The following is a 26,791-nucleotide window of genomic DNA, read 5'->3' as shown; positions in this document are numbered from 1 at the left end:
TTCTGCCCCAGAAAGATGCTTTTCAGTTCCTTGGAAAACAATACAGCCATTTACCCAGAGAGACAAATCCAGGTACAAAGCAGGGGAACTCTGAGTTTCAACCTCAGCCTCCCTGATGCTTGAGGCAGGTCTCTTGACTCTCTCTGTCTTGCTACTCTACCCATAAGACAACTGCGTTCCCAGCCTGGGAGGGTCTTTGCCTGAAACCTTGGCTTGTTTTCATTTTATAACTGTGAAAATTGAGTTCTGGGTTAATTTCTGAGCTGGTGCTTTATCTTCTCGGGATAGGGCATGCTTAATGTTAGCTGGGGAGCGCCCACATATAACGTGTGTGTGTGTGTGTGTGTGTGTGTGTGTATTCCCATGTGTGTACATCAATATATATAAATGATGGACTTGGAGCTTGTCTTTGTTGGGTGGAAATTTAGCAGCGCTGGGAGACCTAAGCCAGTTTCAGGGATAGGAAATAGTAGGGCACAAGGGGAACGCAGACCAAGGACAATGAGCTTCCACAAAGCCACAGGTTCCTTATTAGAGGCTCTACACTTGCATGTCGCTGAGGAATGGGTGTGGAGCTTTGGCGAGGATGATCAGTGTGTTAGCATTGGCCCAGATTGGAGCATCCCCCGTGGGGCTCCCCATTTCAGTGGTCACCAGCTCTCAGAGCACCACGTGGTCCTCTAGGGTTGACCAGACAATCTCAACATGCCAGGCTCTGGGGACCGGCACAAAGGTGAGCAGGACCAATATGGTCCCCATCTTCACGGAGCCTAATTTTAGCAGGGGACACAAACAGAAAACATGTAATTATAAAATCAGTTAGTTACAACCGAGATGAGCGGTAGCAGGAGAAAGTGCCCGGAACTACAAGAACTTAACAATGGAAGCCTGAGCTCGTGGGGGGCTCAGAGATGTGGCTTTGGTTTGCTCATGGAGGGATGCAAAGACACACCCTGGGTGAATGAGGTGGAGGAGCTGGAGACCGGCTTCAGTGGAGGCCCTGCTTTTCCTATGGGAAGATGGAAGGCTAGTCTGAAGGGGTAGCCGGCACAAGAGAGCCAGAGGGACAGAGGTGAGGAGGGTGGGGACAAGGTCTTGTCAGATTGTATACCGCAGGATGATTGAGGTCACATCCTCTTTATCACTTCTTACCCACATCCCCCCCTCACCCAACGGTGGGGAACCCAAACTGTCCCTCTCGCCTGTGACCCTGGAAAACCTCACACCGAAAGGAGTCTGTCAGCAGGGCCAGGGCTTGGTATCGTGGGACTTGAAGCTTATATAATTTGGAAGGAAAGTTCCCTTGAAGGAAAATGTGAAATTACAAAAGACAAAGTTAAGTTCAAGGCCTCAGTCAGGGCATGACAAGGAGGGACCTTCACGTTCAATTTCAAAGGTGAAGCCACCTTCGGTGCTTTTCCCCTCATCCCTACTCTCAGAGAGCCTGCCTCTGTCTCTGCAGACATCCGTGCCGTCCTCATCAGCTTCCCACTGTTCTCTCCTTGCTTGAGATCACAAACAAAGACCCAGTGTCTTCTATCAAATTCTCCTGGAAATCTGGCTCTCTCCTTCCTCCCAGTAGTGTCCAAAAGAACACGGGAATTTCCTTCTTTTGCCCAAGACTTCTGTGATTTCCCCCCCTGCCACAATGAAAGCAGGGGAATGTTGGCTGGGGCGCTTCATTCTTTTGGAAATGTGAGGGAGGAATATGAATTTCCATAGGCAGAAATGTTCTGTCTGGTAGGTCTAGACTGTCCATGGGCCAGCAAGTTCGCTGGAGCCCACGTTGGCGCTCTGAGCACCGCCTGGACGTACCCCGCGGTACAGGAACAAATCCCTTGGAACTGTGTTCTGTGGTGGGGAAAAACCCACAGGCATGAGCAGTGACAGAGGAGAACTTTAATAGTGAATGACTTACAGCTGAAAAATGACAACGGGCTCTTCTCTCCAAAATCCAAAATGATCAAAGCCACTTCCCAGTAGTGAGCAGTGTCTGTCAGTCGGGAACGTGGGGAGTCTGCTGTCCTTAGATGAGACATGTCAGAGCACTCCAGAGCTCCAGATGAGTGTAAGGGAGGGACCGGCCACCCTGTTGTGGGGTATAGGGCAAAACTAACTCCTCCCAAGGTGCCGCCCCCGATTCCCTGGCCAGCCTCCACACAGGCCCTCAGCGCACTGCACAAGCACTCCGAACAGCGGGCTGGCTTGGTGCACTGAGCTGGGCCCCAGCACTGGGTGGGGCTTTGGCCATTGAGGTCTGATCTGTTCTGGAGGCTGCCCACCCCCTACCCCTAAGATGCGGGAAAGGGTCCGCTCAGCCCTGGTGTGGTGCCCTCAGCCTGATAGCCACAAGGCCTTTTAGACCGTTCTCTTTGCAACTAAACATTATCATATCCCATCACTCAGGCAGAACCCACCTCCATCAGAGACTTTCTGCCTCCCCAAGAGAGCAAACAGAAGGAAATAACCACACTGTAATCTAAGAATTCTTTACACAACGGATTATTATTCACGCACATCTGAGAGCGTTTAAAGATCTTCTCAAGGAAGAAGTTCCTTCTTGAGGAACCTACTAGAAGAAGCACTTCAGCAGACTGAGACATGAACCACAGGAGGAAAGCATGCTGCAGCCCAGCCCCCCACTGCTGTGGGTTCCCCCGGAGGAGGAGGAGGAGGAGGAGGAGGAGCCCTCACTTTGGTGGGGGGCTGGCTTCCAAGGAGGAAAGAGGAGGAAGCTTTCACAGGAGTTCCTGCTGACTTAGAAAGAAATAGTTGGCTGATATTTACTCCTTTGCCATTAAATCCTATTCTTCCTGTCTTCTCTCCCCTACAGACCGTCTTTGAAAGGAACTGCCGCTCAGAGGACTGTGCCGCGGACCTGCAGCTCCAGGGTCAGCTGCTGCTCTCCAGGTAATCCAGCTCTCCTCCTGCCACCTCGTTCTGGGAGGCTCCTTTGTCAGGACCCCAGGCCCGAAGCCTGAATGTGTGGAGTACCCCACTACCCCACAAAGAGATAACTAGAATTGGTGGGATACAACACTCTACAACAGTATTTTATAGCTTAACAAGAATGTATATGATACAATAATTTTTTTAAAGGATTTTATTTGAGAGGGAGCAAGCTAGATAGAGAGAGCGTGCGTACTGTACGGGAGCTGAGAGGGAGAGGGTCCAGCAGACTTCCGGCTGAGCTGAATAGGGAGCCCAGTGCAGGGCTCCATCCTAGGACCCTGAGATCATGGCCTGAGCCGAAGCAAGAGGCTCAGCCCATTGAGTCTCCCAGGTGCCCCTGCAATAATTTTAACAATAGCTATCCTCTGGTGGGGATGATTCGCTCTTTGTTTCATTTACGGTTCCGCATATCTCACAGTTTAGCCTGTATTTCTGATTCCTGTGAGTATGTGTGTGATGAAGGGAGTATTTTATAGTTACTCATTGTATGAGATTGAACCATAAGAAATTGCCAGGGTTTAAGTGGGACAGTTCCTGTGATTTGACTTAATATTATAATAGGATTCTTTTCTTAACAATGGCATCTGCTTTCACAACAGGTGAAGGCTCTTTGGTGGCAGGAGGGTGGGCCAGGAGGGGTAGGCGATGTGATCCCCAGGAACAGACCGGCTCTGTTGTTTCAGGCTTCCCTCCCCCAGTACGAGAGTCCTCCTGGCAAAGGTAAACCACACAGAGGCCTCCTGTTTTCCTCTCTGCCAGCCTTTTATTTTAGACACCTTGTAGGATGAAGGTGCTTGTCCTGAATCATTTGGCCATATTTCAGAGAACGGTTTCCTTTCAAGACAGTTCCTTTGGAACGATCGTTTTAGCCTGGGGCCTGGAACATCTGTCCATACATGTATTACCATTGCTCAAAAACCGTCTTCACTTTTGATACTTTTCCAAATGCCATTCTATGTCCCTTATTTGTAACCATGAGAGTTAAGTTTGGGTGGATGTAAGAAATATCCCATTATGAACCAGTGACTGCACTGAAACACACTTTTGTTGATAAATTATCTATTATTTATCAAAAAGTAATACTAAGATTCTTTTACTTTTGTTTTCATTTATTGGGCAAAAGATGATATAACACCCCCCACACACACACAAATACTTCTCCAAGCCACTTAAACATTAATTAGCATTACTTTGACTTCTGACAAAAGTGGTAAATTAAAATGGCACACGTTTTGCCAAGCTGAGAAAATGACTTCAAATAAAAGAAGTGGATATCAGAATTTTTTTAAGGTAAAGAAGTTCCTGCAGTTATTGGAGAAACCAGTTCTAAAGAAAGTTCACAAAATTATCAGGCCATTACTTTCAGTTTTAAATAGGTCTTCCAAAAAGTGTCTTAGGGACAAGTAACATAAAACAAAAACACATGAATTTGTGTTGTTGTGAGACAGACAGTAAATGTTAGAAGTTTGTTTTGGATCAGAAAACTTTATGTGGTGGGAAAATGTTCGCTTGCTCCAAGGTTAAGTATTAGGTTAGTGAAATCCTGATGTTCCAGCTGCCCATTGATGGACATAGTCAAGTTCTTCTCTGTGCCATTGTGCATTTCTTGTATTAAGACATAAAACCCAAGGCTCATGGTCGGTAAGCCACTGGTGGTTAAAACAGCCTCGACTGCCCCTCAGGAGTGTTGATCACAACCAGGTCTGCTCTGTGGGCCCAGAAATTGATAATTTGAGAACAGTTACAGTGGCCGGGACCCAGACCCCCCCATATGTATCAGTGAGCTTTAGCCACAGAGAAAAGCTGTGTAACAAAGCACCTCAAAACTCAATGGCTTAAAACAGCAGTCATCCCTTTTAATGGAGCTGCAGGTTAACTGAGGGTTGGCGGGTCCAGGCTGGGATCAGCTGGATCTTGGCTGACTTGTCCACGCATCTGGGGTTCAGCAGAGAGTAGGTTGATCTCGGCTAGGTTTGGGTGACCCAGTTTAGCTCTGCTTCATGTGTCTTTCATTGTCCTGCTGGAACCACTCGGCTAGCATGGGCTTATCCTTCTCATGGCTTGGCGACAGCACAAAGGGCAAGCAGAAACATGCAGTAACCCTTAAAGTCCCAGCTCAGACCTGGTGCACTGTTACTTGAGCCTTACTCTGTTGGTCACAGCAAGTCATATGACTGACTCCCAAGTTAGGAAAATATTCTGTGCCCCCTTAACAAGAGGAACTACAAAGTCACAGAGCAGAGGACCTAAGTTCATGGAGGGGTGAACTGGGACCTAAAAGACAGTCTGCACTACCACATGTGGAAGAGGACAGCTCTCTTTCCTGATATCTTATAGTTTCCAGGGATGTTTCAGCCTTTCTGGTAATTCCATCATCCTTGACTTACACATGGGACCTAGAGACTGGGTAAGGAGATTTTCTGAATCTCAGAAGTGGTGCCCTTGGACGAAAGCTATGATACTATCCTTAGGATGAGTTATTTCCCAGGAGGCTCCCCTGGTCTCTCAAAATAGCCTTTTGTCTAGATCCCGCATTAAACCCTCATTGTATCTTGGGCCCCTGACTGTCCCCAGAGGAGTCATCAAAGAAACATTAATTGGTAATTGGTAATTGGTAATTGGGTGGGGAGAGATATAATACCAAATGGTGGTTTTCCTTAGACCTTCACGTAGAGCCAGGTACAAAGTGAGGGAAGTCACAGGCATTAAACTGCTGGTGGAAACCAGGGTCTGAATTTGGTTGACAAAGTCTTGGTTGTTGAACCAGAACTGAGCTGCTCTGGTTTATTACTGAGCTCTGTTGAACCATTATTCCCCGGGTGGGAGCCGTGATTGCCTCCGGGTGGGATGCACATCCTGTAACTGCTCAAATCAGGCATCAAGCTGCGGACATGACCGGTGTGTGTGCCATGATCTCCCGGCATGCACCGTGTAGGTGGGAGAGGACCGCCGGGGGGTAGTGGCACCATCTGGTCAGTGCTAGAAGGGAGGAAGATGGATCATCATAGGACCATGGAGTGGCTTCCAAGAGGAGGAAGGAAAGAGCATGGGGAAGAGGATGCAGGTATTCTGGGCAGAGAGAAAACGTGAGCAGAGGCATGGAAGTGTGGAAGACCAATGCCCACAAAGATCCGCAGGTGTCTGGAATGAAGGTGAGGGGGTCAGGAGGACTTGGTGAGGGTTGAGGCAAAGACTGGGAGCGACAAGGTGTGGGTCATCTGATCCTCTATTCCACTCAGCCAAAGCTTGAGTTTTGAGTCAGCTTTTCCCCAGCCCCCTCATTTCCTAGTCCCTGTCACAGGTCCATGGGATCCCTTTGTCCTGGCACAGGAGCACCCTTGGCAGTGTTGGACATATGAGACATGTTGTGTTGGTCTTCACCGTGTTGCCTCCCCAAGGACTTCAAAAGGGCAATTTGGACTTGACTTTTGCCTTTCATAGTGTCTCTAGAACCTAGCTCTCCTGTTAGCTGTGACCCACTGTACTGAAAAGTTGAAGCAGAGTGGTAACAGAGAAAGATCCCTCTGATGACTGGGTGGACAGCTGATGATGTGGCTGAAAGCAGCCAAGTGCCCACCAGACTGAGGAGGCTTTGTCTGGAGAAGACTGAGGGAAAGACATCTGGGAGTGATTGGGTCCCCCATAGTGGCCAGGGATCAAGCCAGGAAATGCTATCTGTGACGGGGACTCATGGATGTTTTGATTTTTCTCTCCAGAGAGCGTGAATTCTAGCAGGCTTGCTGTCTCTTAAAGCAATCAACTCTTTAATTAAAGATGCACAGTCTTCAATGGGCTTGAGCTCATCCCCAAAACATGCATTTCCAGAATGCCCAGGACTGGGATGAGGCTGTCCAGATTGTTTCTATTGAACAGAGCTGAAAACTCCCATTTGTAAAATGATGCAACTGTGTTTTGTTTTGTCTGTCTGAATACCCAGAGTATCTGTGATCAAGATAAAGAAAAAGAAATGTAGACTATGGCAGCTGATCTAAAAATACATATATGTATATTTTTATGCCTCCCGTAGGAGATGAGTGGAACATTTCAGTGCCTTCTGGCCAGCCAACCTGAATAATGAAAGAACTCTTAGGGAAAGTGAAAAAACACAGTAAATATTTACGAAGTTAGAAGAACCATCTAGTGGCCACATGTAATGGTCCTATGTTGGTAGCTTTAACAATGCAATTATCACAGTGGAGATGTGGGGTCAAGTGTATGTCCCAGAATCCTTGGCTGTGAGACAGGAAGCTCCATCCATGAAAAATCAGCCTTCGAGACGAGGATTGCTACACCCAGAGAACTATTTAGAACCTGAAACAAATTATTCTTCTCAGAAGTGCAAAGTGGCCAGAATCATCAACTGCATAGCATGCGGTAGAAGTAAAGTCTTGTTTGATAAAGAGGAAGAGACCCCTGTCTATTGAATGCCCACCATGCCCTGCATGCCTTTGAGGGTCATCGGTGTACTTAGATAACACCATATCTTACCAGCTGTACAACCTTGGGCAAGTTGCTTAACATCTCTGTGCCTGTTCCCTCATCAGTAAAACAAGAGAAATAATAGCAACATCTTATTAAGTCATTCCAAATATTTCATGAATTAAAACATTTAAGTGCTTCCAAAAGTGCTTAGCATATAATAGGCACTCAGCAAATGAGAGTTAGCATTAGTCTTTTGTTGAATCCTCTCAGTGACACTAGGAAGTAAATATTATTACACTCCTTTTAGTGGGGAGGATACAGATGCTTGGGGAAGCCAGGTTCCTTGCTCAAGCCATTAAAGCCAGAAATGGCTAATTCTGCATGTTGCTCTCCTCCTATGCACTAGCCTCAGTGGCTGTTGGGGTCTGATACCCGCTGGCTCTGGACCAGAAGTATCAAGCCTGGAGACCTTGGAGAGAAAGTCCTCTGTGAAAAGTCCCATCCTGAAAGGAGGTGGATGGGTTAAAATATCCGTTATCAAGATGGCTTCCATCTGTCCCTGCTCATGCTCCCTCATGAGCTGTCGGACATGTAAAGCTTTACAACACAGCGTTCCCCTCTGGAGACAGTCGCTGCCTATCCTGCCGAGTCGGTGGTGGTCGCTGCATTGAGTCACACGTTTTTAATCCGTATAGGCTGGATTTTCCTCTCATGGAGGGCCTCAGATTTGACCTGAAACTTGTGGCTGGCACATCAGCAGTTTCCTCAGTTGTAACGCTGCCATCATTGTTGTTGTTTTATGAAGGAAGGTGAGCAGGAGCTGATCAGAAACCTGGAAAACTTGTGCCTTGGCCAGAATGTTAGCCTTCAGATTTACTGTTTTTCTCCTTTGCTGTCTGTCCCAGATCTGGAAGAAAAATGCAAAAGAAGTTTATTGACTGGGAGCAGCTGGCTTTTTCAGTTGCTGTTTCTGGAATCTCTGGAAACAGGAATTTTTTTTTTTTGAGGGTTTATTCTTGAAAGAAAAATGAAATGCTCCCATGAATAGGAGTTTTTGAATGAGTGGAAGGATTGCTCATCCTCACTCGTCTCTCTTGGAATGAGTCTTTGCTTTTGCTCTGATGTGGGTTCCCTAATGGGAGGCAGCAGGTGTGTCTCCCACATTTCAGGAACACTTCAAGGCTGAGTGGACAGGTGGGTGGTCTTTCTGTGGGAGTTACCTAGGCAGAAGGTAGGATTCGGGCCCTGGGGAAGGTAGTTAGCAGACTCAGGCAAGCAGAAAGACATTCACACACTAGCGGGGGAGGGAGGGTGTTGAAGGAAGCAGTATCCTTCCGGAGTGCCTAGCTTCTACGCACCGGCAGGAAGTGACACAATGCTAGTATATTCATTTATTTGACAGATACTAACAGAGCACTGGCTACGGCTACACAAGGCTTAGTGGAAACAAATAAGGACAGTTTACTGCACCACGATGCAACACTAGCATATCAGTTACTTATTGCTGTGTAACAAGTCACCCCAAAACTTCATGCCTTGGAGAAACCACTGTTTATTTATCTCTTGATTCTGTGGATCATCTGTTTAGGCTGGGCTCAACTGTTTGGGTCTTCTGGTCTCCTGGGCTCCCTCACAGATCTGCAGCCAAGTTCAGGTTGGCTGGTTGCCTCTGTTTGTGATGACTGGCTTATCGTTGGCCAGGGTTTCTCCACCGGCCTCCTCGTGGTCCCTTGTCCCCTAGCCAGCAAGCTCAGTCTTATTCTTATGGTGGGGCAGATATCTAAAATCTAGGACAGCAATGCACAAGGACTCATGAGGTCTAGTTTCATTGTCACACTCTGTTGGTCAAAATGAAGTCACAGGGTCAACGGGATTCAAGGGGTGGGGACATAAACTCTGCTTCCTGGTGGGAGAGGCTGCAATGTCACATGACAGGGGATGTGAGTGGAGAGAAACCATCAGTCAGTTCATCATACCCAGCTATCACAGTGGACGGCTGCTGCTTCATCCTGCAAGGAGATGCTCGGGAACCGTGGAAAACCTTCACCTTACCGTTACTGCATCAGAGGGGCCAAGGGGCTGGGGTATTTGACTCTCAGTCATTGGTTGTGGGCTACTCTGGGGTTGGGAGGGTAGAGACAGTTAATTCCCTCGCACCACCAGCCTGTGACAGCAGCCTTGTCTGGTTCTAGAAAAAGACCCTTGGATACAAAGATGCAAACACTGGCAGCTGGAAGTCAGCAAGACTGAAACAGTCCGAGGGGAGTGGCAGAGGCATGGGTTATGTCTGCTACACCCACTTTCTCAAAGAATCTCCGTTGATGAACATATTCTGGAGTTTCTAACAGGAGTGTTATAGCAACTTTTGGCCCCAAGGCTTCTTCCCTTTAAAACTTCCTGAGAATGCTTGATTTCCAGTGTTTTGCCAAATACCCAACATTCTCCATTACTATGGTAACTTTATTTCCTATCATATTTGTTTGTATCTTACTACATCTTACTGCTTTGTCCTTCTCTAGCAAACATGACCACATAATGCCCACATGCTGAAGAGCATTTGGGTTTTAGAGCAAACCCACAAGCCAAGCACAGGGCTGGGAGCCTTGTTCCCATTTTCCAGAGGACAGCAGCAAAGTCAGGTAAAGGATGTGTCCACAGCACATCCCAGGCAGAGACGATAAGACCTCTGGCTCCTTCGTCATCCTGGGAGGGACCTGAGTGGAGCGAGGCCAAGCAGCTGTGTTTCTTAGGAGCCCTGGCTCTAGACAGGCTAGGGATGAGCACAGAGGGTGACTCTGTGGTTCTGAGATGCCCTCTCTGTTGTCCTACAGAGTAACCTAGGCAGGGTAAAAATAAGCCCAGCTTGCCGGGGTTCATGGTTGGTGGTTTGTGTGTATGTACTGGCAGCCACAGCATTTCAGGGGCAGACTGGGAAGCTGATAGGCAGGAACTAGAGTCACTTATCTGAGGTGCAACAGAAAGTTACATCGCAGTGGCAGGAAAAACACGTGCTGGTGGATTTCTGAGTTCAAGTCCAGTGTCCTAGCCATTAGACCCATCTCTTGTGTCTTCAAATGGCCATGGCAACTTGGGGAACCTGGGCAGTCTCTGATGCCCAGTATGCTGCTAGCCAAGTGGAAATGACTTGAGGAATTTCCTATCTCAGGGTGGATCTGAATTGTAGTTTCCTAAATGGCCTACCAGTCTCAGTGCAAGGTTGGGGACAATTGGCCACCACTTAAGAAACTGACCATGTTCCCTTGTTGGGCAGATTGAAAACATGGAGGGGAGGTCACTTCGTTTTCAGGCATCCCTCCCACTCCCCCACGCCCGACAAACACACACACTCACACACACACACACATACGAGGAGCAGAAATCTATCCCAAAAAATACTGGATTTCAGGGATGGCCTTCTGCATGCTGAGCAGACATGGGGATTTTCCATCTGGATAATGAGAGGATGGGGAATCCATAAAAGTACGTGGAAGGCAGGGCTTCAGAGTAACCATGGCAACCACGGAAGCCGCTGGGAACATGCCTGCCCATAGCCCACCTCCCTCCTGAGCAACCTGGGGAGCCTGGGTCTACTTCGCGGGTGTACCTAATAAAATTTTATTTGGTAATATTTTCCTTGGCTTCCAAATAGAGCCGACCATTGGAAGTTTTATGTGTAAGAATCTTTCCAGCAGGATCAAAATGATATGGCTGTTGCTTTCCCTCTCCTTGGACTTTAAAGCTAAGAAAAGGAACTGTGGAGAGAAGGTAGTAACTAGACCCCTCACCTCTCAAGTCGAGAGTGGATGGGAAGCCACATGCTGTTTCTTTGTGAAGGTGATTGCGGTTGATTCTGTGGCTGGGCCAGTGGTCTCTTGCCACCATTACTAGCCTACCCCATCCTGGAGCAGACTATTATTACTGTATGAAAAGCCAGATTCCAAGGACACGTAGTTGTTTTGTTTTCCAGAGTAAATCTTCCCTCACACACCCTTCTTGTTGTCCTGCACATGCCCCCTCGTGAGCATCCTTCCTAAGTTTGTTCTGGCCCTGCTGCTCTCCACAGATGCAAAACCCAAGACAACTGTGGCCAAGGAGGAACAAGCCTTTGGCTTTGTCCCTAGTGGTCACCGGCCCCCTCCCTGAGAGCCAAAGGTGACAGACTTGGGTATTAACATGGACCACCCATAAGTCACGGTTCCTTGCAAATTGCCATGAGAAGGGAGGTACAATGTAAAGAACTTCTAGATTTTATGATTCTGCTTTTCTGACCCCATGCCAAGTGATTTTGACCCAAATATGATGAGGCTGAGTGGATGCTATTGGTGCCACACCCAGATCCTTTGTACTGTGCACGTGCCCAGTCCCAGCTACCATAAGTGTCAGCTGCTAAGGGCTCACAGCTGCCCCTCCTCTGGTCTGGAGAATGGCCCTCGCTTACAGGAGTCACCTTGCCTGGGAGGTGACACCCACCCACCTCTCAGCCAATGACTGACCCATTTGGGGGATGAAAAGGCCAGCCCCTTGTCTCAAGTGTAGGTAATTCCATGCTACAGTTTGTGCTCCAGAGCCCCCTGTGAATTAGGAACTCTCCCCAAGACCACAGTCTTGCTCAGCATCTTCCCTGCCCCAGCCTCCTTCCATGCCCCTTGCTCCCCATGGCGTCCCTTGAGAAAGCACCTGAATCCCTGTCAGAGACTGCTTCCAGGGAAACTGACCTGACATCCTGTTTGTTCGTTCTTAGATTGCCTAGCTAGGCAGCCTGATTCTTTTTTAGGAACGTGAGTTTTTAGAGGAAATGAAATCCAGTGTGTTTAGCAGATATCAGGAAAAGAGTTGCCAATAGAGTGTTCAACTGCCCTCTTGGAATTAGAAGGGTTTTTTTGGTTTTTAAAAACCAGGCCTATGGGGTGATGTGTAGGAGGTCCCTTCAGGTGGTGAGAGGGATATTGTGTTATTCACTCACTCACTCACTCATTCATTCATTCATTCATTTTTCTAAGTGCATGAGCAGGGGAAGGGACAGAGGGAGAAAGAGAATCTCAAGCAGGCTCTGTGCAGAATGTGGAGCCCGGTGCAGGGCTCGATCTCACGACACTGAGATTCTGACCTGAGCCCAAACCAAGAGTTGGAAACAACCGACTAAGCCACCCAGCCCCCCCCAGGATTTTGTGTTTTTAGGATTACTTCTGATTGCTTCTTCCCCAGGACTTTGTTTTTAAAGAGGGCTCTGCAGACACAAGGGATAAAAGGAGAGGGGGATACCCTGGTGAGGGATGGCTTTCACTGCACACGTCCTGACTGGAGTGCTGGGCTCTTTTTTAAGAATATTTTCTGTGATAAGGGAATTTGAACAAGAGGCGAATGCCATCATTTCGGTCGACGGTTGTGTTTCTTCAAGAACAAAAATGAAAAGCTAATTTTTAAAGTGTTCCTTTTGTTTCTCTCTCCTCATGTGGAAGAACACAAAAAAATTTAGCCTTTTAAGCCAAGAAAGAGAAGATTCTCTTTATACCTATGTATCTCCCTGGCCCACCTTCCCAGGTTCATCAGTTTTAAAGATGGCCTATTGTTAGTCCAGGGACAGTGGAATTGAGGTGAAGGAAGTCCACAGCATTTGTAAATATCTTATTATACACCTTTCAGAAATGGCTTTCTTGTCTTTCCTCTTTTCCCCAGCATGGCCTCTCTTTCCCGTCATTAAAGCAGCCCCACTCCCTCCCCTTCCTGTAGGACAAGAGGCTCTAACCTGGGTCCATATCCTCTTAGTGATCTGTGCATAGGGTACATAGAGTTTGTGAACTTGAGTAGGAAAACAATCTCTATGTTCACTAACTTCAAACTGGAATGCCATATTTTATTCAATTATCAATGTAGACAACAAAGCGTAGGAAATATTAGGGGGACTCTGACTGTCACACATAGAAATCACTGATGCTTTCCTATCAAGTTACAAAGTTGCAGTTGTTTCAAAATATCATTTACATTCATCCTTACTTCAAAGTTAGGGTAGTTACTAGACCCACTGCCAAATCTTATTACTTAATGTTACAAAAGAAAGAACACATATTACTAAACCATATGTTTTAAAATGCAATTATCATGTTTTCGTATGATTGGTTTCTTTGTAATCTGATTTTTCATCTTATGCATTTTAAAACATCATTTTGGTAAGGGGACCGTTCATTTCAGGAGACCACCAAGAGTATCTGGTGACACAAAAAAACAAGCTAAAATTCAGAAATTTTTCCTGATTATGGGAAAAGATACATGCTGGAGAAGCCAATGTTTTGCTTTGTTAACAGGAGTAGACAGAACATTTTTTATTATGTAGAACTGGGATCTCATTATAAAATTGTTGTCATGTTATATTTTTCTTGTTTAAGGTAAGACCAAACTTGGAAACCACTGAAGGGAGTGTTTCCCTGACTCTCTGTCTCCTAGGGTCTAAAATATACTGATTAAAAAGTATACATTCCTTCCTTGTTCTTGGTTTATTAAAGACACAGGTAACTGTCCATCAGAACTTTGATGAGCTCAAGAAAATTAATGCCTCGGGCCCAAGGGAGAGAAAATGGGCTGGGGAGTGAATGTGGTGCCCACTTTGTGGACAAGTGGGCCCATTCACGGTTTTTCAGCATGCTCTGTCTACTGTGTGTATTCTTGTTTCTGCCTTCAAGGAACCCCAGAGGACCCAGGCAGGCAGACCTATATTCTCCTTGCTCCTAGGGCTCCTCACCACACAGGAAAAAGGTTTCCAAACCGAGGAGGCTTGTAATTTCAACACGTTTAATTGTCTATGACCATTTAGGTCCCCCATTTGCTTCTTGAGCTCAAAGCACAGAAAAATTATGGCCACAGCTGATGTCCTTGTCAAGAGACCACAGTGGCCCTGCTGATTTGGGTTCTCTTGAGTTATCTGGCCTGCCAGCTTCCATGAAATGAGGATCTGCTTCTTGCATTTTGGGTGTGTGGTGGCCGGGTTTCAGGAGCAGCTGATGTGCCATGTAGGGTGATGCCACACCATGGCTGGGTTGGCTCGCACATCGTGGCACACCATCCTGTCTTATGACATCAGACCTCTGAGTGGCCCGCAGATTTGGGGAATTCCTTTGTGCCCTCCCCCCACCCCAAGTATTCTTTGTCTTTAATCCAGTTGTTACAGTGAGTGGACCTGATTTGTTCCAGATGTCCTAAGATTTAGTGATTCCAGAAACTACTAAAGTAAAGGCTGCTGAGGATTTGAATTCCTGTTAGCTGAGAACCAGCAGTTCTTTTCACAGTTAAACAGATGGGGCAGGGGGAGGCCGACCCTCTAGCTTCTCAGGTTTGCCTTGTTAGGAAAAGGATGCCCATTGAAGCAAACACTGTTTCTAGCACTCCATGAGTTACTGAATGAGGCAGATCTAGGGCCAAATTGATGCTAGCAAAGTCGGGATATAGGCATGTTATTTTTTTCAAATCCCATATATTTATGTTAATTATCTGACTGTTGCTAGGGAAACCACTATTTTGACTCAGATCACCTCAGTAAATGCTTTTCTCTCACTTTATGAGCATAAAATTGGCCCAGGTGGGTACATTTGCAGGAGATAGAGGTATTTCTGGCTGCATGTAAGTGGCTTTCAAACCAAAAACTCAGTCCCAGGAATCATTCTGGTGACCCACCATAAACTTTAATTGATGTGCCTTACAGAGGTGTCTCGTGATCTCTGTCTGTAGTTAATAACCATATGGATCTGTTTTGCATGATTAGAAGGGGTTTATAAAACTTGGTGAGATGTGAAGTATGTCTCAAACTCTATGGCATGATAACCCAGTTTTGGAGACGTTTAAAACCTGGATACATATAGTGTGTTCTGTTTGATGATCGTGTTTTTGGTTGATGCAGCACTTGAGAATATAAATGATATGAATATCAAAACCTCTTAAAGTTATGGATTTAAAACAAAAGAAGAAATTAAAGTAGACAGTTGCTGTTTAGGTTTTCTTAAGTGTATTTGAAAGTAGACACATGTCGAGATAGATGCTGGGAGGGGTCTGGGACAAGCCATGTGAGCACATCAGCTGAGGCAGCTGAAGCCCAGACAGATGACGGCAGCGCCCGTCCAGGAGACCATAGGCAGGACAGCTGGAGGAGAGGCTGAGTGGTGACGGAGGTAGGGCATGGAGAACTTTGAAGCAGGCGGCCCCCAGATGTGTCACTGAGTCTGAAAGTAAAATGTGTAGTTGGCTGTGAAATGAGAGGATCTCAAACAGGTTGGCTGGCGAAGGGAGTATCAAATGGCTTAGAGCAGGTTGTTCTGGGCTGGGGCTCTAAGCCACAGGGGGGTGTCCGAGGCCTGGGTTTGCATGGGGCCAGCTGTATGATCACTACAGGGTAAGAAATAACACCTCAGTCAGAAATAACACCCTCTATCATCCTAGAGTTTATTAAAATATAAAACATACTGAGATTTGACTTCTTAAATATATTTAGGATTGTACCTTTTTGACCCAATATACTTTTTGGGTATTTCCTGGTGGAGTTTTTTGGGTTTGGGTTTTTGGGGGTTTTTTGGGGGGGGGAATAAATTCCTATTTGCCACAGTCACTGGAACCTTATAAATCCAGAAACTTTTGTGATTTTTCACAGCAGTGAAAAATTGGCATTTGAATTCTAAATAACTTATCAATGAGATCTACAGGCATCCAGAGAGTTAGGCTGTCACTGACTAAAACTAGCCAGCAGATCAAAACCATTTCCCATTCCTGTAGGAAAGAAATTTCAGAGATGGCAATAAAACATTCTGTGAGAACTTACTCCTTCGTAATCCCTTGCTTTCTTTCCTGGTTTCTTTGTCCAGAGTTCTGTCATGTGAGAATGACCACCTTGGGAAAAGGAGAGCTTCTCTGGCTTATTACAAGCTGAGAGAAAGGGACCAAGAGTCTGAAAACATGGTGCCCCACACTGAGTGTATACAGAATTTGGTGAGGACATTCATCCTGGCATCTTACCTATAATGGCTAAAGTTGGCAGCTTTATTCTTTGGAGAGAGAGAAATGTTGGGGTTCTGGGAATGGGTTTCCATATTGTTTGGTCTAGATCCCTCATTTTCCATATAGAGGTGTTGCCCTGGCCACCGAGGAGACATCTCCAGTCTGGCTGTTCTGTAATGAATCCAGGGGGCTTTGGCATAACCCTCGGAAGCAGGAGTAGACTGGACTGGAAGAGCTCTCAGCCCCTAGAGGTGAGGAGAGGCTGAGATGCTAACACCATAGGACATTTTGGGGAAAAATGGTGTGAGCCCTATTGAGCCCCAGAAGTATCCACAGCTGGCTCCCCAGGCTGGAAGCTGAGAGAAGTCCCTCACAGAGCACATGCCCTACAGAGGGGGCCTTGGAAATTTGTGTTTCTTGTCATCTCAGCCTTCTCGAATTGGTCCCTGATCGTTCTCTCCAGAGTGCATTGCACTAGGGTAGCTCAGAAATACATACCCCTCAGATTTCGCAAGTGTCCTGATTAACTCTAATGGGTGCTGGTTTAGGACAGGGGCAATATTCAAGACAGCTAACCACCCCTACAGTGACCGGTGTAGCTACCGTGAAGAGCAGTTGCTGGTCACGGGCAGCCAGAACAGCGCCCCTGGTGTAACCTCCTGGCAGTCGCCCCCCGGGAGAGGGGTTGTTTGTCCACCCCTACCATGTTTGGCAGGACTGTTAGGCCTGTGTGGGCTGGAACTGTCAGTAGAAGTGGAGCCTGTGGCACCTGAGATGAGTGGACGTGAGCAGGGCGGGGATCACAGGGGTGAGGTGGGGCTTCTCCAGGGCCTACTGTTCACGGTCAAGAGGATTGACTGAGCTGCTCTGCCAAGACAGGCCTCCCTCCCTGGGTCATGCTTCCATCTATAAAACTCCAGAGTAAGACTCCCCCGCCTCCAGCAGGCCCTGTGTCAGAGCTCCTGCTTCTGTGTCTCTGCCTGCTCTGCCCACCATGTAGCAGGCAGAGGCGCTGGAGAGAGACCCTCCCTCCCAGCAGCAGCCCTTGACCATGGCCTATGGGACTCACATGTCAGTACTTCCCTCACCTTGCAGATGGGAGAACTCTGAGGTGAACATTCTGTAAGTTTTCAGTAACCCCAGCAGGATGAAGCTACAGGTGCCCACAGAGGTGACGAACTTGATGTCACATCCTTGTTTTGGTTGCCTCTCTCTCCATGTCTCACTCCACCCCTCACCTACTGGTGTTTTCTGGGACCACCACCCAAATAAATGACTTGGTTGCTCTCAGACTTGCCTCGGGTTCCGCCTCTGACAGAGCCAGGCTGAGACCTTCCTGACTGGCGAAGTCCACGTGGCTGGCTTCCTCGTCTCCCACCATGTCAGGTGGAACCAGTGAGGCTTATCTGCGCTGTGGATAACTTTGGGCATCCGATTTGGGTGAAACTCAGAATCACTCTGTGCGGAGAAAGAACACACACATAGGGAATTTCTTTTTCTGACATTTCATAACGTTTATTGCAACATTTTATAAGCAAGTACAAGCAAGAGCTAAGTATTTTCAGTTTTACTTTTTAAATAATTTTGTTTTTACCCAAATGTACTTTATTTTCCTTAGATCTCTTCTTTGCAAGTAACATGAACATATATGTACCACTGAAGATGAAGCATAAATCCACCATACTGTTAAAAGTAAAATACATAGAATTTACTGAACATCTAGGACAGTCCTGGCCAGTGGAGGCATAATGAAAGCCCCGTATTGAATTAAAAAATTTCCAGTAGCTACACTGAAGAATTAATGTGAAACAGATGTTATTTCACCCATCAAATAATTCATTTAAACATGTAATTAATATGAAAATGACGATTGAGGTTTTTACATCTTTTTCTTATTTTATTGTGCTAAGTCTTAGAAACCAGATATGTATTTTATACCTAATTCAGAGCTGCCACATTTCCAGTGCTCTGAAGCCAACTGTGACTAGTGCCTGCCGCGTTAGACAACACTGGCCTAGAGCATGAACTTCAGAACTGTTGCACCCAGTAGGTGAGGGAACCAAGGTAATTATACCCCAGTCACCACTGGTCATTGGTTGAGGACTGCTCCAGGGCCATCAGGGAATTCATTGTTTGGCACTCTGCCGGCCTGCAGAGAAAAGTCCTTCAGCAACAGATGGGGACACTAGCAGATGGAATTGCAGGCTGCAGTGATAAGACCCCAGGGGACAGGGAAGAACCACCTCTAGCCTGCTGCATTTTGTAATACTTTCACTTTGGTACTTTATTAGTTACTAACTAATTGGTTGCAATACTGCCTGGCATTGACAACTCAAGATAACACGGTTAAGCTCGCTGGTCTAGAAGATCAACCCAGAACTGGGACATTTGAGATTCATGGGAATCTGGATGCAGCCTATGTCGTCATCTTGCTTCTCACTCATCTTACTGCTAAGGGATGTGCTTTTCCTGCTCCTTTCCATATTATTGGAGTCCCCGTCATCCTTTTACCTGCTGTTTACTTTCTTCTATGCCTGAAATCTACTTCCTGTTTCCACGGCCCTGTGCTCCTCATTCTTTAAGGTGGGGCTCAATTCCTACCTCTTAAGATAACTTCAGTCTATAGTGGTTTCTTTCCTCTGAATTCATTTTGTACCTTAGTCTGTACCTGTTTTGTTTTTGGCATTTGGGGGGGGTGGTGAGGGTTGGCATGACTCATGTTATCAGCTTTCTGGTATATGTCCTTCACATCTAATCAATTTATTTGGTACTTTTGTGCATATCCCTTCTAGGAAGATATCAGATGAGCAACTGTGGTTTTTTGGTTTTATCCTGTTTGTGATTTTAAGCACTAATTGTTGAAAAACTCTCATAATTGTCAACAAAGTGCCAAGAAGGTGGTTCCCCAGCTGAGCTGCTGAAGGCATCCAGAATCACCCTGAATACCTCCACCAATTTCAAGGAAAATTATTAAGAGGAAAATAAGCACTTCAGATAGCTTTTGTAAAGAGGAGACACCTCCCAATATTCTAAGTAGTCCAAATGCTAGAAAGGCAGACACAATTTCTTTTCTCATCTTATGATAGCCAAGTAAGCTTTATGCAAATTTTAGGCTATTTAATTGCATGCTTCTGTATTTTAAGAACACTGGGAACAGAGGGAGGAACACCAGACCTCCCAGGGAAGTTGGGAGGGCTGCCCGGCTTTGCCGCAGGGACGCGATTCCCTCTCTGGCCTTTAACTGCAAAATGATGACTCCAGTGAGCCCCCATCCAGCTGTCCAGTTCCATTTCTGATTTTATGATGTCTGCCCATTTGTAAGAGTAGGAAGCATTGTCTGTGATTTTAAATTGCAATGGCTGTAATTTATATCCTTGCTTTTATGACACATTGTTGAGGCTATCTGTGATTTGTTGGATCCTGGATCGTTACTCAAGGAATGCTGCCCCCAATTTTGACATTTGTCCTAGGGAAGAATATGATCTGCCTCACAATGTCCTTTTTAATATGATTTCCATGGATGGAAAAACTAAGGATTGCCTGTGTGTGTGTGTGTGTATAATCAGGCTTAGCAACAATTTTGTTGACAGGGCTGTCTTCCCATTGTTGTAGGACTCATGGCTCTCCCCATCAGTAATGCCTTGCCAGACACTCCCCACCCTTCCCCCACCGCCCCCTGAAGAATCCCTTCTTTGTACTCTCATAGCATAAGGGACTTGCTAGGAATGTTTCTTCATCCCTCTCAGTCAGCACTTCACACATGTTGATGTCAACTTCTGTCTTACGTGTTTGGCTCCACCATTAGACTGTGAACTCCTAGGAGTCTGGGATCTGTATCCCTGACACTGAAGTTGAGAAGGTAGCTTTAATAGTAACAGATGGACAGATAAATACTAGAAGGAAGGGAGGGAGAATGGGGGAGACAAAAGAATGAAGGCGGGAAGGAAAAACACAGATGGGTTTGGTTGCCCTATACCTTTATCCTAGTTGTCATTATCAAATACAGTTGTGGGTAGCAGATAGATCGTCAGTAATAATAAGGGTATGACAAGTTTTTAATACTCAAATACAGTTCGCTAGAATGCATTTGATTAGCTCCTGTATTGACATCCTTGACTCGGTCTAGAGTGCAGCCAGCAGCAAAAGAAAATAGAAATATTATATCTTATGGAAAGTGGATTATAACTACAGATCATTTACATAAAGTCATGGCTTTAATCTTTAAGACTTAGGGAAAATCTAAAATAATCCAATGGATCATTAATTATTAAACACCTTTCAGCTACTTTAATTTCTTCCCTTAGCATCTCCTCAAAAAATTACCTGCATAAAATTGCTTATGGGACTGTAGAGGGGAAAGAATTTACTTCGGTGGCCTCAGACGTTCAGCATATGACAGCTGATATGGAAATGGATGGCATCTCCCCAGTGAGGACTTCTGAGTGGTGACAACTGACCTCAGAGAAGGGTTCTGCATCCCGTGCTATCGACATGGCAGCAGTAACACGAATCAGCACTAAACTTAAATATAAGGCCAACATATTCCAAAAATAGCTGCTATAAGATGTATTAGGGCAGTTACACTTATTATTTTTCATAACAAATGAGCAGTATATTTCCAGCAGGTTCTCTATGTGCTGTCAGATACACTTTATAGAAACTATATGATTTGTATTGTATGTTGATTGTTAGTAACACTTTTCATATAAAAATATGAGTGAGTGGTGAACAAAGTAATAAGACACGTTTAAAAGATTGCACAAGCAATTTGGAATTAATGGCAAAATATCTCAGGGAATAAGATTCCCCAAGACTTAGAAAGGTAGTTCTATAATAAATAAGCACTGGTGGGATGTTTGCCGAAAACCCCTATACCAGAGTATCGTACCCTTTCAGTCCTGACAGAGAGATTGGTCTCCGTGGGGTTCTGTTCTTTTTAGATGTCATAAAAGATTTTTCTTCCCAAAGCCCTTCCCAACTGAGATGGAGTTTATGTAAGAACTGTGGCTTAGATGACCTTCATACCAAAGGAAGTCGGGCATGAAGTTGGGCACTAGCTCCAGTTCAGCCCCTATGTGGCTCTGTGACCTTGACCAAAGTGGGTTCCCCTTTGGGTGGGGGGAGGAGGTGGGCTCATTGTCTCCAACTATAAAATGCAAAAGTTGAGGTGATGAACTGTTGTGGGGATGTCGGGCATGTTCATTCCTCCATTCCATAAGGGTTCGCTGAACACCTACTGTGTGCCTGGCCCAAGTCTGTCACCAGGGGTTCATTGATGAGCAAATCAGACTGGGGTCTTTGCCCCCTGGGGATTATATTTTAATAGGAAAGAGATGTTTCTTAAATAACCACACAAATAAATGTGTCCTCCCAACCTTGGTAAGTGTTGGAGGAGCACATGGGGCTACAGGGGCTCATAATAAGGAGATTTATATCCCCCAGGAGAGAGATCAGAAGGGGCCCACGATGGAGGGAGCAGGTCTTTGAAGGCACAGGAGGTGCTTCTTTCTAAGCCCAGCGCAGCTCCTTGGCCAGCCACCTTATCTCTGCTTCTCCATCTCCTCGCCTCTAAAAATGGGACTAACATCAGGACCGGCTCACGGTGTTGTAAGGTTTCAGAAAGATGACATGTTTCAAAGCACCCAACACCAGGCAAATTACATTTTGTTTCATTTCTAAGAATAACTTTGGAAGCAGAGACGTGCTTCCAAAGACCTATGAAGACATGAGTCTTAGACCGAGTAGAAAGTGAAAACAGCTTTGAGGCACCCCTTTATAGGGAAGTCTGAGTTCACATTCCGCCCTGGAAGGCGCCTGGCTTCCCTTTGCCATGGAGCCATGTTAGAGTCACTTGACTCTGAAAGACCAGGAATGACCTTGGTGCCTGATTAAGTGACAGAGACCCGAGCTCCGGGTGCCGGAGAAGGTTAGACATCCGGGCCTGCTCCCTTGCCGTTTATATGTGAGGAAGGGAGGCTGATCATGAACAACAAAACTGGAATGAGGAGGCAGCTCCCGACCCCACTGTCCTGTGCTTCTCTGTATTGTCTCTCTATGTTCCATTTGGAAACTGGATAATTTCTGACGTGAGTGGGCTACTTTCAAGGACTTAGGCCATTCCTTCTCAAGAGAAAGCAAGCTTAGCATGCCCTCGTAACTCCTCCAGGCCTGAGGATTACTCCTGTAATCTTACAAAAGCAAACAGGAGGACAGAAATAACCCATCAATTGTTTAAAATTAAGATGGCCAACAATAATAAATAACTGCCACAATAGCCTGAGGTCAGAGTGTCAATGTATTGGAGGCCATTCAAGAATTTGAAACTTTTCTCTAAGTTAATTTTTCACATCTTGTTTGGATCCTCAGAGCTCTCACTTCCAAAAGTTAGGCCATCATTGCACACATTATTCTTGCCAAAGTGCCGGGAAAGTGAGGTCTTCCCTTCATGGATGGGAAATGAGGACTGCTTCCCACTCCCCCTGCAGCAATTTGTATTTCAAAGGGTTATAGCCTACTGAGATTTTGGATATATCTCCTCTCTTTCGTGCTCTATTTGTTGTATTAATGGTTGCAAACAGCAATAAATGTGTGTTGGTTAATTTAAGCAGAAGAAGAATTTATTGGAAGGATATGGGCTGATTCAGAGCATAGGCAGGAAGCCTGGGGAACCAACATGAACAGGAAACAGGGGAGACCAGGCTTAGCTCAGGATACCCCCCTGGAATCTCAACACTGGTGTAGCCACCTCAGAAGATCTCAGAGGACCCCAGGGTGTTTGTGCAACCCTCAAAATTCATGGCCCTGCTTGGGAGTATCTGCTCGCCATACTGACTACACTTAGATCTCATGACTGTGTGCCCAGTCAGGCACCCAAGAGGAGGGAAGAGGGAGGGCCTACCCCCTTTCTTCTGATGTGCTCCTCCCACCTATTTTGAGATTCCTCCCAAACAGGAAGGTGTCAGGATGCTGAGCAGAGAAAAATATCAGACTCTCCTTTACATAAACTCTGATTAAGCTTAATCACATCGTCCATTAACTGGTTGGCCAAAGACGGGCTACCAATGTGAATTTGTTTTGTCCACAGCTCATGTCACACAACAGGTACTCATCTCGTGTGCACCTTCATCATTGTCCTCATCCCCATTGTCCTCATTCCCTTGTCCTCCATGGATGGCCTGCTCACTCCCCCACATCCTGGGCTGCCATTTCCCTTCTTCTCTTTGCCCCTCAAGTGTTCCTTCCTCCTTCTCCTCTCTGTTCCCAGTCTTTGACCCTACTTCTGTTTCAGTGCAAGATGGAAGCAATCACAAAGGAACCTCTGCTTTGTTTCTAACACCTGTCTACGCACAGGTCAGTGCTGTTGGCTCCAGTTTCTCACCTTGTGCTGGCTGAGGCCAGCCCCTCCATTTGTCCACCAGGCCATCCAGCAGTTGTTCCCTGTCATGTCATTAGTTGTTCCCTCTGTGATACATCCTTCCCGTGCTCGTGCAAATATGCTACGACCATTTCCATCTTAAAAAAACAAAAACCAGTTGCCTTGAGCCCACTTCCCTGCCCTGGCTGTCATCCTATTTCTCTACTCCTCTTTACAGAAAAACTCCTCCAAATAGTTGAGCATACTCACTGTTTCCATTTATTCTGCTCCTCCATCTCTTAAGCCAGTTCCAAGCTTCCATCCCTATCATGCCACTTAATACAGTTCTTAATGAGGTCACCGCTGACCGCCAGGTGGCTAATTGCAGTGGCCAGTCCTAATTCTTCATGTTATTTTGACCTGTCTACTGCATTTGACAAAACTGATTACTCCTTCCTTGGAACATGATGGTCTCTTAGAGACCATCTCTCTTGGTTTTCCTCCTACCTCCCTCGTGCTTTCTCTTCTCTTCCTCACCCACAACCCCTAACTGAGACCTCTTCTCTATCTATGCTCATTCTCTAACAATCATATCCAGTCCCTTCCAAATGTATATCTCCAGCCCAGACACTTCTTTAAGACTTAAGCATCCAGCTGTTCAACACCTCTTCTTAAGGATCCAGTAGCCACTTGGATTTTTTCCTGCTGAACCTTCCATACCCATGGTCTTTCCGTCTCAATGAAGGATAACTCTTCCCTTCCAGTTGTTGAAACTAAAATCATTGCAGCTGTCCTTGACGCCTCTTTTTCCCTAATACCGCTCACCCAATCTGTGAGCAAATCTGTTGGCATAACCTTGGAAACACATCCAGAACATGACCTCTTCTCACTACTTCACTGTGGTCTGAGCTGCCTCCTGACTTACTGTGAGAGCTTCCCAAACAGGCTCCCTACATCCCCCGACCATGCACTCTACAGACCGTTTACATCACAGCCAGTGTGAGGCTTCACATGTGAAAATCAGGTTACGCCACTCCTCTACTCAGAGCCCTGCGGGAATTTCATCTCAGAGTCAAACCAAGGTCTTTGTGACGGCCCCAAAGTGCCCATATGATCTCTCTGTCCCTACTCCCTTTGCCTCTCTGAGCTCATTTCCTCCCACGGTCCTCTTTGCTCACTCCTCTTAGCCATTCTGGCATTCTTGCCAGTCCTTGAATGTGCCAGGCATAACTTTCCCTTTGCTAGTTCTCAGGTATCTGTGCATCTTGCTCCTTTTCTTCCATCATGTTTCTACTCAGAGGTTTCCTCATCAGTGAGGCTTCCCCAACCATCCTATTTAAAATTACAACCCACTCTCCTCCAAATCTGGCATTCTCTACCCTTCCTACCCTTTGTGAGTTTTCTCTGTAGCTCTTATCACAGTCTGACCTGTATGGTCGCTGCTTGGTGTGTGTGTTTTTCATCTCCCTGGAGCTGTAAGAAGGCAAGAGCTCTGTTTTGTTCACTGTTCTCTCTTCTAGCAAATAGAATAGTTGCGATTGGTAGGTAGTAGGTACTCAAAAACATATGAACGAATACATGGCCAGATTCTGTGTCTAGGCTATTAAACGTCTTACAATTTTCTGAGATTGATGTGAGCCCCAGAAGAGCCTAGTGAGTTAGGCTGTTAGATGAGGAAGCTGACTGCTTGCACAAGGATGCATGGCTGGTTAATGGGGTTGCTGGAACGTATGGTTCTGACCCCAATGGAGTTTCTGTCCCCAACCCCCAGCTACCCTCTGATGTCTCATATTATGTTAGTGAAAGCTTCAGAGCACTCATTGCTGCTTATTTTTCCTTACAGCGTTGATGGGAAAACCCCCTATCTAGCTTTGGGGGCTGTGAAGAATATCTCCCTAAACATCTCCATCTCAAACCTCGGGGATGATGCCTATGATGCCAACCTGTCCTTCAACGTTTCCCGGGAGCTCTTCTTCATCAACATGTGGCAGAAGGTAAGGAAGGCACCCCTGAAAGAGAGTCTTTGTTCCATCTGGAGCATTTTCTGGCTTTCATCATAGCTTGCAATGTGTGGTGATTCTGCAAACTTTTTCACTCTGTGGGGTATCATTCAGAACTATGAGAATTCTTTCCCCCTGAACTTAGAAGCTACATTGGAGCAATATCCATCTCTAACACTGTCTCCTTTCCTTGCTGTCTTATGGAGCCTTCTCCCTACCATTTTATGTCTGACCCCTTCTCTGGACACTCATGTGTTCTAGAGAATTCCAGTTTCATGTCAGTAGTCGTGAAAAACAAGATAAGGAATGAGGACAGGTCGCTGCTTACTATGCTTGTTATCACCCCTGGTGTACTTGATGCTTTCCATTAGGGGGTTGCTTTGGCATGTTTGCTTATGATATATTTGAGTGAATTGAAATGAAATTATTTTCATGAACTGAGTGAGTTTTTCAGCATGAATTAGTGGGTGTGAATAAATTAAGTAGAATGACTTGGAAAAGAAAAAGGAGTTGGTATTCTCTCCTGTCCCATAATTCACCTCAATGAACCATCTACAGGAAGAAATAAAGAACGAGTCTCTAGCAGGCAACAGGAATGAGTGGGCTCAGACAGACCTCACCCTCCCTGGTGGTTGCTCTGAGTTTTGACAGAAGTTTTAAAGGCAATTCTTGGAGCTTTTCAGCATGTTTACAACATGGAACTGCAGCACCTTGATGTCTGTGTTAAATGGAACCAAAATCACTTTCTGAGGAACAGCTTCTCCCTGCCCATAGATGAGCACTGGGAAAAGCTTCCAGCCAGTGGGCAAACTTCCGTTCAGACACAGGCCCTGGCAGTTCAACAGTTTTAATAGGATTACACCAACCTTGCCCAGCTTAGGGGGCCCCTGAAACCTAGAGAGTGACCTGGAATGCTCATACTCCAAGAACTTCACAAGAGTTTATCTCAGACTCTGCTGCTTAATAGCTTTTAGGAACACCAGGGTTGGGGAGGCGACAGAAGCAATCAAGAAGGACTATGGGAAAGGCATGCTTCCCATCTATCTTCTACATCCTAAAAATGATCCTGGTTTAAGCCCAGTCAAGA

The 26,791-nt window shown here is 46.1% G+C and overlaps 1 protein-coding gene across 1 annotated transcript in view; it reads left to right on the top strand.

Moving 5' to 3' along the window:
* ITGA9 (integrin subunit alpha 9) overlaps window positions 1–26,791 on the top strand; it is a 336,018-nt gene that overhangs the window by 180,234 nt on the left and 128,993 nt on the right. The window contains exons 17-18 of the mRNA XM_044252696.1: window positions 2,834–2,910; window positions 25,548–25,698. Coding sequence (XP_044108631.1) covers window positions 2,834–2,910; window positions 25,548–25,698 — 228 coding nt within the window. The remainder of the gene's footprint in view (window positions 1–2,833; window positions 2,911–25,547; window positions 25,699–26,791) is intronic.

The sequence above is a fragment of the Neovison vison genome, chromosome 6 (genome assembly GCF_020171115.1).
Source record: "Neovison vison isolate M4711 chromosome 6, ASM_NN_V1, whole genome shotgun sequence".
NCBI lineage: Eukaryota > Metazoa > Chordata > Mammalia > Carnivora > Mustelidae > Neogale > Neogale vison.
The sequence above is the reverse complement of the archived record's forward strand: the minus strand, read 5'-3'. Positions and strand labels throughout refer to the sequence as shown.